Source organism: Felis catus, chromosome F2, assembly GCF_018350175.1.
Source record: "Felis catus isolate Fca126 chromosome F2, F.catus_Fca126_mat1.0, whole genome shotgun sequence".
NCBI lineage: Eukaryota > Metazoa > Chordata > Mammalia > Carnivora > Felidae > Felis > Felis catus.
Genome location: NC_058385.1, coordinates 16,644,829 through 16,660,580, shown reverse-complemented (window position 1 = coordinate 16,660,580; position 15,752 = coordinate 16,644,829). Strand labels below are relative to the sequence as shown.

Sequence of the window (15,752 nt, the reverse complement as noted above, 5' to 3'; positions counted from 1 at the left end):
TCTCTAGCAAAATGTCTAAGATTCTAGCTGCTTTCTCTCTATCATACTTTGATGGGATGAGCCCTTATCTGAACAACCCCCATTTTGGGGTTATTTGCAACTGTGATCTCTGTACAACTACTGTTTTACTCAATTCCTTGATAAAACTGTTCAGTAGAACAGCCCAATATGATTTTAACTGCTTTGTCTGGCATGGAGAACATTATTTGCCATCTTATCTACAGGGTGTAGGGAGATACTGTGCCAAACGCTTTGTTGGTATCAAGATTCATCCCTTCTAGGGTTATCCATCCTCATAATCTCCTACACCTCAACTTCTCCTTCTTTATGCCTTCAGCTTTAAATGTCACTTCCTCAGGGAAGCTAGCTTTACCTGCATCCTTTGGTTTGCTTTGCCAGGGATAACTGGTTCCCATTTATGCTCTTGTTTCTGTTCCTTGTTACATTGTCTCACAAGTCAGGCCTCCTAGTGTTTATTATCACAGCCCCTGTTCCTCTTCTTTGGTGTGCTTATACTTGTAAATTAGCTAGCTCTTTTGTGTCATTATTTCAATTTGTCTCCCATCTCCTCTGCTAAATTGTAAAATCCAAGATAGCCCAGTCCATGTATTTTCTTTTTCTAGCTCCTACCACAGTGTCTAACAAATATTAAGTGCTCAATAAATGTTTGCTGTGGGAAAACTATCTTAATAAACCTGTCTAGTAAACAGGTTTTTACACTGTTTGTTTGTTCACTGAACCTTGGCAGCCAAAAATTGAAGAAACTTTGGATCCACTTTGAGTTTCTTTTGGGTCAGCATTCTGAGCTGACTCACTTGTCCTGGTCCCCTGGCCCAGAGCCTTGATGATGCTTACTTGGTGTATTTATATAAAGAAGAAGTAAAGGACTTTGGATTAGTTAGTTGCAAGATTTTTTTTTCTATGAATTAGTTTTAGAAATGAGTCCCTTTTGGTTGGGGGGAAGAAGGTAGGAGGGAGATTGAGTGGGGGTTGGTGAAAAGAGAGAAGGTGAATTTAATCTCTTCCTTGATGCCCTTTACCCGAGCAGCAAAGTGTGATGAATGCTACAGAGCAAATGTAATAAATGTCTCAATATCTTGGCTGAGAGCAGGAGTCTAATTACAAGCCATATGGCCTCTTCAGCACAGTGGCTGTGAATTTATTTGGGTTTTATCCAGGTGAGTAACAAGAACAGTTAAGCAATCAATAGATTTTTCTATCACTGAATATCACATGTTTAGAACCAAGGTCAACTCTATAAAATCTTCTCCTTAGATATCTTATTCCCTCTCCTTCCAAAAAGTGGGGAAATCGTGATTGCATGAAAAAAATCTCTAGGGTTTAACTGGGAGTTTTCAGTCCATTGCCTTCAGTTTGGGGGAAAAAAAACCAACACTGAATTTAGCTGTTGTAATCTTGGATTGTTTTACCAGGGTGTTTAGAGATAACTGGTTCTCACTTACGCTCTTGCTTCTGTATTTTGTTTCTCTCTCTCTCTCTCTCTCTCTCTCTCTCTTACACACACACACACACACACACACAGACACACACACAGACACACACACACACACACACACACACACGCGCGCAGAGTTCCAGGAAACAGGGTATCTGAAGATGGTCTACAGAGTTCTCTTAGCTAGCAGTAGTATTCTGATTTCATTGTGGTCTTCAGCTAACAGAGGAATATACTGGGTCTAAATGAGATTGTTTTAAGTATACCACTCAAAAATTCACAAAGTGGAACTTTGAATTTGTGAACATTTGAAAGGAAGGGAAATCACCTGGTATTTATTACCTTTACCTTTCAAGTTTCAAATTTTCCAAGATGAAAAAGAGGGGGCAATGGGCTCCCCCCAGATACTTTCTCTCTTCTGTTTGATCCTAATTGATTCATAAGAATAATAGAATTTCTCTGTGTTCCTAGGATCCCACTGGGAGTATATTTTTATTTTGAAAAGAGATGGATATCTGTTTACAAATTCTGTAGTTTCCTGTGAATATTGAAGAGTCCACTGGAATTTCCCCCTTTCTTTTTTAATTTTTTTTAATTTTTTTTATTTTTTAATTTTTTTTTTCAACGTTTATTTATTTTTGGGACAGAGAGAGACAGAGCATGAACAGGGGAGGGGCAGAGAGAGAGGGAGACACAGAATCGGAAACAGGCTCCAGGCTCTGAGCCATCAGCCCAGAGCCCGACATGGGGCTCGAACTCACGGACCGCGAGATCGTGACCTGGCTGAAGTCGGATGCTTAACCGACTGCACCACCCAGGCGCCCCAGAATTTCCCCCTTTCTTAAGTGTAGAAACTGGATTATACCTTCTCACATAGTTGAAAGAGACATAATAACTAAAGCTAATCTTTCCTCTCTACTACCAAATCCCACCCTGTACCACTACTCCCAAATAGAAACTGGTACCATTTACAGCATCAAAATGTATCTTAGGCTTTAGCCAGTGTCAAGGAGTAGGTATGTTTGTAATATGTACATAATAAAAAATATCCAAGAAAAATTGTAGACTTTAAATATAAAACTAGAATATTAACTATCTCAAGTCAAGTGAAAAACATCTGTAATGTTTTTTAATAAGTCAGCTGGCTAAAAAAGTTTGATATTTTAAATTTGGATTTTCATAAACTAAGAAATATCTAGTGTTCTATAACGTGTCCTTAAAAGAGAAGTTTGAGGTGTTTATTCACTGAATTCAAATCATAAATGTATTTCTCTAGTTAGCTTCTTTCTTCTTTATTAGTCCAATTAGGCATAAGGAGGCAATAAAGTATTAAGGAGCTATAACTTTTAATCTGGAGAGAAGATAATCTCGTATTAGTTTTATTATAGTTTTTATCTTGGCATTTCTGAGAATTGCACTTAGAATAATATAAGATATGCTAGCCATACTTCTTTGAAAATTAATACTCAAATATGAAAAATACATTTTCATTTGTAATATTCATATACTGGTCAAATCTCTAAGTACAGTATAATCTGTAGCATAGCATTTACATTGATAATTAATATAAAACCCTTGCTCCACCTGCTTCTCCCCATCCCACTGTATCATCTCAATTAGCTTCAATCTTCCCTGAAAGTAGGGTATTATGCTCCACAGGCATTTTGTTCTATTACTCGCCAATGAGTATCAAGCTTGAAATGCGGATTTATAGTCCACTCAGAGAAATGTTTTATCAGTACTGGCTGCATAATTAGCAAAACACAGTGCACAATGAAAAATGTGTTATACCTGATTCAAAAGCTAAGAATTTGAAGTGAGGCACCTGGGTGGCTCAGCTGGTTAAGTGTCCAACTTCAGCTCAGGTAGTGATCTCACAGTGCTATTTGTGCTAATAGCTCAGAGCCTAGAGCCTGCTTCAGATCCTGTCTCCCTCTCTCTTACCCCCCTCCCCCCATCCATGCTCTGTCTTTCTCTGTCTCAAAAATGAATAAACATTAAAAAAATTTTTTTAAAAGCTAACAATTTGAAGATGGTGACAGCAGAGTAATAAACCAAGTGTTGGAATTCTAGCCAGTGCAATAAAGCAAGAAAAATAAATAAAAAGCATGTGGATTGGAATGGAAGAAATAAGACTATTTCTATTTGCAGAGGACATAATTGACATCATAGAGAATCCCAAAGAATTCACACATATCAATACAAATTAATGAGTGAGCTTAACAGGAACACAGGATACAAAGTCAGTACACAAAAATAATTGTAAATACTTGTGATGAACAAGTATTTAAGTATTTAATCTGGAAACCCAGATTAAAAGCCAGTACCATTTACAATAGCTCTCCCCAAAATGAAATAGTTAGGTGTCCATTTAACAAAACATATTCCATCTCTGTATTCTGAAAACTACAGAACACTCATAAAAGAAACCAAATGAGACCTAAATAAGTAGAGACACATCCCATTGTGGAATTAGAAGATTCAACATAGTAAAGATCTCAATTTTTCCCAAACTAATATACAAATTTCATGCAATTTTAATTTTAAAAATTGGCATTTTTCTGTAGATTTAGACAACCTGATACTAAAATTTATACAGAAAGGAAACCAAACTAGAATCACCAAAACAATTTTGAAAAACAATAAAGTTAGAGGAATCACACTAGCTGATTTTAAGACTTACTTTAAAGTTGCAGAAAGCAAGATGCATGTGTTATTGGTGAAGGGATAGATATAGATCAATGGAACAGAATAGAGTCAATAAATAGACCCATAGAAATATAGTCACTTGATTTTTAACAAAGGGATGAAGATAATTCAATGGAGAAAGAATAATCTTTTCAACAAATAGTGTTAGAACAATTAAACTCCATGTGCCAAAAAAGCCCACCAAAGTTGACCTAAGTCTACACCGTAAACAAAAATGAACTTAAAATGGGTCACAGATCTAAATGTTAGACATAAAACTATGACACTTTTAGAAAACACTGGAGGGGTGCCTGGATGGCTCAGTCAGGTGAGCATCTGACTCTTGATTTTGGCTCAGGTCATGATCTCATGGGTTCATGGGTTCAGGCCCCATATTAGGCTCTACGCTGACAGTGTGGAACCTGAGGAGCTTGCTTGGGATTCTCTCTCTCTCCCTCTCTTTCTTCTCCTTTCCTGTGTGTGCATGCTCCCTCTCTCTCTCAAAATAAATAAACTTTAAAAGAGGGGAAGAGAACATTGAAGAAAATCTTTATGACATAAGGTTAGGCTCAAAGTTCTTAGACATGACATTAAAATCACAATCCACTTAAAAATCTGATAAATTTTTCATTAAAATTTTTGCTATGCAAAGAAGCAGCAAAACATATGTAGCCAGGATAAGAGTTTTGCAAAACAAAACCCATAAATATTTACACAAAAAATTTTTTTAATGTTGTTATTCTTGGAGAGCTTGTGCCAGAAGGTTGGTATAAACTTGCTTTCGACTCTATAATCCTTCTGTGGTTGTTGAATTTTTGAGTATCTCTCACTTTCATACAAAGTCCCAAACCTCCTCACCATTGGCAGCTTTCAAATGAGGTTAGGCAGCAGTCTGATAAAAAATTGTGGAAAGGTAAGGGTTGACTACTCAGATTTCTTCCACCTCTAAAATCCTAGGATTTTATGATTAGATTCAATGTAAGGTAATAATTCCCCAAGTGAGAAAATGTTTGCCATGTTTCATTTAATTTCAGAATCACTGAAAAAAAATCTTGAAGTGCTAACATCTCACCAGTGCCTTCTAATGGACTCAGATATTGATGTATGCTGCCTACCATTTTTCATGAGTAGCTTGATATCTGCATGATTAGTAGCACCTTTCAAGAATATTTTCTTTAACAACTTTAAATGCCCCCCCCTTCTTTTGCAGAACAGAAGATACCACATTATGTTTATTGGATCATAGTCCAGAAAGCAGAGTCTTCTCATGGAATCTGCTTTTTCATCTTTACAAGTATTAATGTTTATTTTATCTGTAAACATAAAGTCTCTGAATTAGTGAATAAAAATCTGAAATTAACTAGTGCAGCTAGCTACAAATAAGGCATAGATTTTTGTAATGAAATGTTACACTGAAGAGCAGTGGTAAATTTACTGGATGGTTAATGAGTTTTAGCTTCATGGACCTCTATCTGTGCAAATCTTTCTAAGGGCCTTTTGGGGCCCTAGCAATGTGCTTATATTTTTGTATATTTGCAAAAGTAAGATATTTTAATCATCATTAGCAAAAACACTGTCTCTTTTCACTTTGACTTTCCCTCCATCATACTTTTCTTCTTAAGGAGTGGCAACAGAGGGGCTATGGATGTTTTGAGGGATTCAGTTAAGAGGAAATAGAGTTAAATGATAAGTTTCATTTGGACTTAGAGGGATATGTTTTTGTGGTTTGCAGCAACTCTGTTTATAGTTAATTATTTCTAGCCATACTGGCATGGGAATGGCTCGAGGAATACTATAGCTCCCTATGCCAGTTCACTTGCTGAGGAGACATGAAGATCCATGCCACAGGTGATGTCACACTATATGAATGTGCCCAGGGGGCTCTGATACTGGAAGTATTAGGTGATGTAGAGGCAACAAAGTTGGAAACGTGCAGACTTAAAAAGTGGTCTGTGAAAAATTCTTCCAAATCTTACAACTTATATATGAAATAGACTAGATTAGTCTTCCCAAATTTAAAGCAATCCCTAAAAATTTAGACATTATTATTAGTGAGTTGTAAAACCAAAAGAAATTTTTCTACTCTACCAATGAGAGAAAACAAATTTTGATCAAACATGCTAGAGGAAAAACAATTAGTTTTCTACTCTTCCTACAGAAAACGACATTCCAATATTATTATTAAATGAAGAGGCAAAGAATAATGAATGCATCCCGAAAACATAAGGAGAAAATACTGTAGAGGTGTGTCAGGCAGTTAATTAAACTATTCGCTATTTTTCTAGATTTTCTGATACATGATATTTTCAGTTTTTAAAGTTTTAAATTTGTTGTGATTTCATTTTCTCATTCCAAATAAATATTCACTTTCAGATCTAATTTTGTATTTGTAATTTCGTGCTTTTTTTTCTTAAGGGGACTGCCCAAATAGTGTGTCAGGCCCTATAAAACCTGGATCAACTCTGCATAGAGCTTTTAAATATTTAGCCATAGAATAAAGCTTGTCCTTTTGCTTAAGGATTCTTCGTAACACAATCAGACTTAGTCTAGAATATGACCTCTGCAATGGAATTGGTAGCTCTGGGGAGTCAGAACTAAGAACAGTGAGAGGCACACAGATTTATCACTAGTCACCCTGCAGGAAGGAAACCTGGGTGGAATTTGGCACTGAGTGTAAATTTCTGTTCCAGAAAAGAAATCTTCTGCAAAGGAGGTCTGCTGAAATGACCTGGTAGAGCTTTTATCTAATTTAAAATAGAAAAGATTTTGAGGCTTTTCAGAGAAGTGTGCATCAGTGGATTTGGGATATCTGGGTTCAATTCACCTAGTTTTGGTTTCTGCACTATACAGGAAAAGTTAAGATAAGGTTGACACAGTGGATGATGATGACAATACTCTCCTATCTCACGTCCCTTCCTATCCTCTGTCAATGATAGAGTACTGTACTGGGTTGATGGATGTTATGGGAGATCCTATAGACAACAGAGCCAGCTAATGAGATCTTAAAACAGTTTATCTCCCTTACAAAGGCAGATGGGATCATCATTCGTAAGCAAGTTATATAAGGTCACTGGCTCTTCCATGGAGAGAAGTTTACATTTATATATTTCTGTTTAACCCATTTTTGAGTAGTGCTGCTTATTTGTTCTTTTTGGTATGTATGTCCTCAATAAAAGATTAGTTGTCCTTTTATATCCCAAATGAGGCAAAAGACAATGGTAATTGTATTTCACCATGGGCCCACAGTTTGTCTCTAAGGGCAATAACAAAAAATTGTTACAGTAACCCACCTATTTGCCAGACTAGCCACCCAGTGTTCCCCATAGGAAGGGGTCACAGGTTGCAGGAAAATCCCTCAGTCTTCTCTTGATGCTGGTTGAGGCTGGCTCTGAATATGTGGATTTGGAAGGAAGCTTCATTTCCAGGGAAGAAAGATCACCCTTCCCCAGCTCTACCCAAAACTCATTACCAAGTAATTAGAAAAGAAAAAAAGTCCAGGGTTATTGATGTCCATTTTCTTCTATTTGAATAGAGATCTTTGTTAACAGGCTTGGTTCTCATATCTCTGGGTATTCCCACCCAAACCCACTGAACCTCCCTGAACACTCTTGTAACAACATCATGAATTGTACTGGCTTTGCTTTGTGATCAGCATATTTTGTGATTTATTTCTAATGGTGTCAGGTTCTGCTTTTCTCTGTGGCCAGGAAAAGTAACTCTTCCTTTATCCTCGCCCAAAAGAGGTACCAAAAGCTGACAATCTGTGGGATTCCCCTCATTGGGTTGTTGGATCTCTCTCACTTTAGTCATAACCATCACCAGGGACCTTGTGCTTGGTCAGGCCTGTGAAGGGACACCCACTAGCTCTGCTGTCATCTTACTCCACCTTTTTCCATGTCAGTCTTGATCTGCTCCTCAAGATCCTCTGGGGACACATAAAAGTCCTCTTCTGGCACTGATGATTTGGGCCGGCAGCGTCCACAGCAGCAGTTGCAACAGCAGCACAGGCAGCAGCAAAAATAACAGCCAGTGAAGAGTCCAATGATGACAAACAGGGTCTAGGGGAAACAGAGACAAACCAAAATAGGGGTGAGGAATGGTGGCGTGTGGGAGAAACCAGAAATTAAGTATGCATCCATGTATCTTCAGAGACCTGAAGATGTTGCAGTTCCCCCTGAGGACCACATATTCACCCGCATCCTTATTCCATGCAAGAACTAGCTTTTTCGTTGCCTTGGAAACAAATTCCTTATAGTTTTGCCTAACAAGTTCACAGGAAGTGACTTGTAGCCACAGTAATGAGGTGTGATACTTTCTTCTTTATTCATAAGCTATGGTGATCATTATTAAGAGGAGAACAAACAAAACAACAAACAGACAACCTCTACAGGTCAAATGAGCTAACCAAGGGGATTGAGTCATTCTCACCAAAGATAAGCTATTGATAGCTCTCCCTCACGCCTCCTCATTTCCCTTAGTCACTAAGTCTTGCAAGAGTCTCTTTAAGATCTCTTACACCCTCTCCCTTGTCTCTCTCCTGACTGGTAAGGACTTTAGAAAGATCTCCTTATCTCTGCCTTTAACACATCAGTAGCCTCCTAACTAGCCTCCCTGCCTCCACTCTTGCCTCCTATTCTACTCTGCACATTGTTGTTGGAACTTACTGAAATACATTTCTCTTGAACCTATGCGGCAACTTTCCTGCCTCTCAGGAAAGACTGGAACTCCTTATTAATGGTCATGTGGCTTCAAACCTTTCCCTAATTAGCACAGCCCTATTCCTGCCATACCTTCCATAGCTTTGCTCTCCTTGTGGATTCATCTTCCCAGAGGGCTCCTTCCATTCCTCAGCCATCTAACAAATGCCAACTCTGAGTTTAAGATTCATCTCAAAGATCCTCTCTCTGACATCTTTCCTGATCCCCCCACTCTAGAACAATTACTGCCTCCTTTGTGCCCCAGTTGTACTCCACAGAAATTTCTCCCATGGTTCTGTTGTTGTTGTTGACACCTTAGGACATTTATCTGTTTACAGGTCTGTGTCACATTAGACTGCGAGAGTTTTGAAGGCTGTAACTATATGTTAGTCATCTTTTAATCCCTCCTACCTAAGGATTTAGTACCTGGCATGTGGGAGACAATAAATACCTACTGAATTAATGAATGTATAAAGTCATTAATAGATAGATGAATAATTTGTTCCTTTTAGTGAACAGCCAGAACCAGGATTTCCCCACAAGCATATGAAAGATTTGTTTACTAAGTCTGCCATAGCTAAAGTGAAAAGAAACTCTACCAACCCTCAATTTAAGTTAAAATAAGCCAAATTTTTTTAATTCAGCAATATAATGGTTGTAAAAAATATGTTATTTGAAATAGGAAGTGTTTTGAATAAGAATGCAGATTTTATCTAAAAAGAACAAAGAGGATAAAGATCACCTTGCGTGTATGCAGTTCTTCAGTAACTTAAGGTAGAAATCTTTAATGTTGATGAAACTCACCTGGCTCATTCCTGCTTTCTGACTCTGGCCCCCATTATGGGGTGGAGCCTACAGTGGTTTGGAGTGAGGGAGCTTTAGTCACACTCTCGCACCTATAATCTTTTTGCTGTGGATACTCTATATTTTCATAGACTTAAGAAAATTACTCTGCGAAAAAAGCTGCAACACTGTCCTCACCAGCTGCCTCCAAAACCTTCCTATGCAGTATTCCTGAGCTATTGCCTCAACCAGCTCCTCCTTTCTCTACCTATTTTTGTCCTCTTATGTCTTTACCATGCAATTCCCATATTTACTCTTCGCTGAAAATTTTCTTTAATTCATATATTGTTTTGTTCTTTAATTAATCCAACTAGATTGGTTGCCTGCTACACAAATAGCCTTGACTTACATACTCATAGTACTTAGCACACTACTGAGCATAAGTAGGAGTCCACTATTTTTTTTTAATGGGAAAATTTATTTATTTTTTTAAATGTGTATTTATTTTTCAGAGAAAGAGTGCAAGCAGGGGAGGGGCAGAGAGAGGATCCAAAGCGGGCTCTGCGCTAACAGCAAAAAGCCCAAACTCACGAACCATGAGATCATGATCTGAGCTGAAGTTAGCCACTTAACTGACTGAGTCACCCAGGTGCCCCAGGAGTTCAATATTTTTGAAATACATATTTTCAGTGGTACAATAAATCATTCATTTAATGCATACTTAATACATGATCATATGCGCCGGACCACTCTGATGGACATGGTGCAGTTAGGCTTTTGACATAAACAGAAGAAGGTACATTTTTTTGTGGCCTTACTTTTAAAGAGCCACATCAGAAATTATTTCATATATTTCTTATACTGCTGGACAGCGTCTGTTTTTCTATATGAATTTTTATCAACTTTGTCAACTTCCTCAGTAAGGAAACCTATTTGTTTTTATGCAGGCCAGCCCTAATATGCAACCAGGTATTAGTGTGTAAATTATCTAGAATGTCCGATATACCTCCCAGGGAGACAATGTCACACCTGGAGGTTAGGTTCCCAGGCAAGCCCCCTAAAGCCTACATTTTATGTGAACATTAAGTCAATCATAAGTGATAGTGTCAGTATGTACACTCTCATTCCAAGGTCCAAATCCACTCAGCAGGAACTTGTCTCTCTCCCAGGTCTTCAACAATAGAGAAAGGAGATCTCAAGTGGGAATCCCAATTATCTCTAGGAGAAGACATTTTTGGAGACTGTAGAAGACAAATGTGGCTTTAGGTTGTAGACTCTCCATGCTTATGTGCAAAAATGTATTCTTTCTCTGCATATATAAAACTCCTCAATTTAGCAAGATTTATTTTAGTGGAAGAAAATAGCAATCAGAATCCTATTGACCATGCAACCCCTTTTTTTGGAGATCTGCAGTTTTTTTAAATTAATTACCTCTCATATGAGTGTGAGTTCATATGATTTCACAAAATGTATGAATTGTCCAAAAATATCCTGATGGATCATATGAATGCTTTGTATGTAAATATGCTTTTGTCAAAAGATAAGGGGGTGCCTGGGTAGCTCAGTCAGTTAAGCATCTAACTTCAGCTCAGGTCATGATCTCACAGTTTGTTAGCCCGAGCCCCGTGTCGGGCTCTGTGCTGACAGCTCAGAGCCTGAAGCCTGCTTCATATTCTGTGTCTCCTTCTCTCTCTGCCCCTACCCCACTTGTGCTCTGTCTCTCTCTATCAAAAATAAATAAATGTAAAAAGAAAAAGGTAAGGACATTAAAACTCATGAACAAATGCATAACCATCACCAGACATATACCAGGTATTCCTAGGAAACCACCCAAAATTTATTGTTAAAAGTGAATTCTGATTGTACTAAGTCCTTAAAAATGTTGCCTTCTTCTTGACCAGATATCCTTTTTTCCCCTTTTGCCTCTATGTCTCTCCAACACCCTGTTCAACACTACTTAATTCTCACTTTTTCCTCCTCATTTCCTTCTCCACTACTTCAAGTCAGGCTGCACGTGAGCCTATGACATAATTACCACACATTCTCCCAAGTACTGTGTTTGTTCATGTAGCCTATGCTATAGATAGTAAAGTACATGGCTAAATTTGTCCTATAATAACTTACTAAGCAGTTGTCACACTAATAAATTATTTTTGTTTTTGAGCAGTGAGTCAGTCCTTAATTAGTCATGGGTCGAGGGGGGGCCAGTCAGAATTAACCTGAAGCCTCAAATTCATTTATAATTAATGTCTAGAGGTATTTTAAGTCATGCTGTATTTTATGATTATTTAATGAGCTAAAGCAAAAAATGATCCTCAAATAATAGCTTTTGATTAAAGTGATACCTCTTTTTATTTATAAGAGTTTAATAATATAGTAAGCTTAGGTTTTCTCTGAGATGGAGCCTAAAAGAGTGAATAATATCATGGTTTTTCTAGGAAATTGTTTTTGAAGAAAAAATTGATTTACCTTTGCCCACCAGCTTGACAGCATGAAGTAGGTATTAACATTTTCATCTCCAAATTGCTCAGCCACATAGAGTCCCAGTGATCCATACTTGTCATATATGTTTCTCTTTGACATGTCGGTAAGTATTGTGTGGGCGTTGTTGATTTCTTTAAACTTTTCAGCAGCAGCTGGATCATCTGGATTCTTGTCTGGATGATGTTTCAAGGCCAGTTTTCTTTTAAAATAAAAAAAGTGAGGGAAAGTATTATTTGACAAGAATTGCAATGACATTTTAGGGGGGCATTATTCATTTGTTCATCATTTTTACATGCAATTACTGTGAAATGATAAGTTTCACAAAAATGTTGATGTGACTAAGCAAGTTTCCAGTAAATGTTGTCTCTTGTTCCTATGTGCAGGCACAGTAGTATTGTTTCTTTCCTCACATCCTCAAAGGAATTCTCAATAGCTGCGTAGTTGTCGAGTCTGAGCCATTTTGCTGTTGGCAGATATGTGAAGTTTATTTTCACCTGGCAGCTGATCAGTGGCCCACTTCAATATGCAGAGGCCTTTCAAGTGTTTGAGCAATAGAGTAAGTTTACACCAAAATTCCATTTAGAACTGGAACAAGTTTCTGGAATTAACAAAAGTTCACACCACATATTCTAAAAGTTAAATGAAAAATTGTCCAAAAAAATCTGATTCATACTCCCTTGAATAAAATTATGACCTTTTTCACAAATCTTCCACAAACACTTTTTCACTCCCTTTTGTTTTTATGAACAGATACTGTGACTTTCCTTGTTGTCAAATGTATATTTGACTTCTTTTTTTTTAATTTATTTATTTTGAGAGAGAGTGAGCAAGCAGGGGAGGGGCAGAGGGAGAGGGAGACAGATCCAAAGCAGGTTCTGTGCTGTCAGCGCAGAGCCCAACATGGAGCTAGATTGCATGAGCTGTGAGGTCATGACCTGAACTGAAATGAAGAGTCAGATGCTTAACCAAGTGAGCCACCCAGGCGTCCCTATTTGACTTTTTTAAAAATAGGTCTTTCCACTTCAAATAATCTGTAGAAATTTAGTTGTGAGTAAAAGGGCCTGTCTTCTCTGTGGATCATGAATCAGTTCCTGATGAATATATGTATGTGTTGTGTTGCAGTGTGGTGTTTGTGTGTGTGTGTGTGTGTGTGTGTGTGAGAGAGAGAGAGAGAGAGAGAGAGAGAGAGAGAGAGAGAGATTTGGGGGCAATTTATTCTTGTTATACTCAAGTATTAAAAAACCTATAACACGAATGTGAGAACTGGGCTATGATAGTCAGGGTCTGGCTGGTGGCCATTTCCTTCACTTCCCTTTGCAGACAGACTTAAATAATGATTAAAGCTGTGTTCAAAATTGAGTCTGTAGTAATTTTTCCACTAAAAAGTCAACAAATTTTATGACTCCGTACTGGAAATTTTATGTGACTTGTTCTCTCTGCTGTGTCCTTTATAGCTCTATGTACGAATATACCTTAAGCTTTTATTTTGGTTTAGATTAAACGGTTTCATTTTAATACAATAATAAAAGGCCATAGTAGAACAGAAAAGTAAAGTCTACTTTATAAGTCAATCTATACAATAAGCTGGAAAAAAAATCACACATATTTTAGGAATTAAATTACTGCTGGTTAGGAAGTAGGTGATTAAGCAGCTCAGCATCAGTACCAAAATACTTAAAAGTGTAAATCATGGTGTAAAAGCGATTTCAACTCTGAACTCAGAATAAACAAAAAGAATAAAACAATGATAGTTCATTTTAAATTTGTTTAACTAAAACATTTTCATGCTTTTTGAGAGACGTTTGGGGTATCTATGTTTTTTTATGTGCAGAATTCATAATGAAATCTTGTGCTAATAGCATAAAATGCCTATTTTGTCATTTAAAAGATCTTTTATGATGTTTACTATGTGCTAGCACTATTGTAAGCATGTTATAAATATTAATTCATTAATATTTATCACAACTCTATGAAATTGGTATTATCATGATCCCATTTTACAGATGAGGAAATTTAGCCCCCAGAAAGTTAAGTAATTTGCCCAATATCACACAGCTAATAATCACAGCCAGGCTTTGAACACGGGGAATTTGACCTCGAGCACATGCTCTTAACCACCACTAGGCTGCCTTTTTTATATTTTTAAATTTAAAAAGTAAGGCACACAGTGTTAGTAGACCATTATAAAAGGACTTTGGCTTTTGGTCTTTAAGGTGATGTGGGAAGCCACTGGGTTTTTTTTGAGAAAAAGAGTGGTATGATCTGACTTTAGTTTTAGAAGGATTACTGACTCTTGGAGAGGACAAAGACCAAAGCAGGGAGACTCTTTTAGGAAAAGTCCATGGTGGTTCTGATCAGTGTGGCAGTGGAGGATATAATGAGAAGTGGTTGGATTCTGGATATATTTTGAAAGCTAGCTGATGAATTGGATGTGGGATACAAAAGAAAGAAATGAGAGGTGGCACCAGAGTTTTGGCCTGAGCAAATAGCAGTTTGTAGTTACTACTTAATGAGTTGGCAAGAATTTTTTTTTCTTTTTTTGGCAGTAGGGAATGGTTTGTTAGGATTTAGAGTTTGTATTTTAGACACATTTGAGATGCCTATTAGACTTCTAAGTGGAGATGGAGGTAAGAGAGATATATGAGCCTGGAGTTTAGGCAAGAATTACTGTAGGAGATGCATGTTTGGGAGTTCTCAGCAAGTAGATGGTATTTAGAGCTATGGAAGTGGAAAAGATTCACAAGTGAGTGGGTCCAAGAGAAGTCCAAAAACTGGGCTTTGAGAAGGAAGAACAAGCAAAGGAGATGAAGAAAGAAAGATCAATGAGGCAGAAGGAAAAATATGGAGAATATGAGGTCTTGGGATCTAAGTGAACAAAGTATTTCAAGGAGGAGAGTGGTCATTTGTGTCAAATACTATTAACAGGTCATATATGATGAGGACTAAGAACTGATCACTAGGTTTAGTGATATAGAAATTTTTGGTGACCTTGATACACACACACACACACACACACACACACACACACACATGCACATACACATAGACAGTGGTATATATGTCTGTGTAAGGAGAAATAAAGCAGAAAAATGAGAAGAAAGAGGAAAATGGAAGGTTATGACCACAATTAACAGTGCTTATAGCTGCACATTGGGATTATAGGTGATTCTTTATTTTGTTTTTGCTTGTTACAAAAAATATACATATCACTTGTGTAGTTTCCTTCCATTGTTAAGGTCCAGTTACAAATGTTGTTCTCTTTTAATAGCTGAAAGTTTAGAGTTTGTTCTCTTAAATGACCCACTGACAAATTAGAAGGGGTAAAAAAGGAAGAAAGAAAAAAGTCCTCTAACTTCAGTGATACAATGATCATCATCAAACAACATCAAGTGGATTCTTTAAACACATTAATTTTAATGGCATGATATCCCTGGAATTCTCACACCATGCCCTCGAATACAATTTACAGCATTTCCCCCTACTAGTTCCAGAAATCAAATTCAAGCCAATCAGATACAAGAGCTATTAATTCTGCCTTGAAAAAAGAAACCCCTGCAAAGTGCCTCTTTGCATACATTTGCTTCTTTTTAGGTTTCAGTTGTAGACTGATTATATACTGCCCGAGACTTAGCCAGAGAAGCCTA

At 37.3% G+C, this 15,752-nt stretch overlaps 1 protein-coding gene and 1 long non-coding RNA gene across 7 annotated transcripts in view; one reads left to right on the top strand and one right to left on the bottom strand.

The window, feature by feature from the left end:
- LOC123383065 overlaps positions 1–15,752 on the top strand; it is a 130,337-nt gene that overhangs the window by 24,003 nt on the left and 90,582 nt on the right. The gene's annotated exons all lie outside the window — the stretch shown is intronic.
- The window catches only part of DNAJC5B (DnaJ heat shock protein family (Hsp40) member C5 beta), an 85,139-nt gene that overhangs the window by 10,437 nt on the left and 58,950 nt on the right, over positions 1–15,752 (bottom strand). For all 6 annotated transcript variants that reach the window (XM_045049790.1, XM_045049788.1, XM_045049789.1 and 3 more), the window contains 2 exons: positions 12,094–12,307; positions 8,031–8,202 (listed from right to left, as the gene is read on the bottom strand). In XM_045049790.1, coding sequence (XP_044905725.1) covers positions 8,031–8,202; positions 12,094–12,307 — 386 coding nt within the window. The remainder of the gene's footprint in view (positions 1–8,030; positions 8,203–12,093; positions 12,308–15,752) is intronic.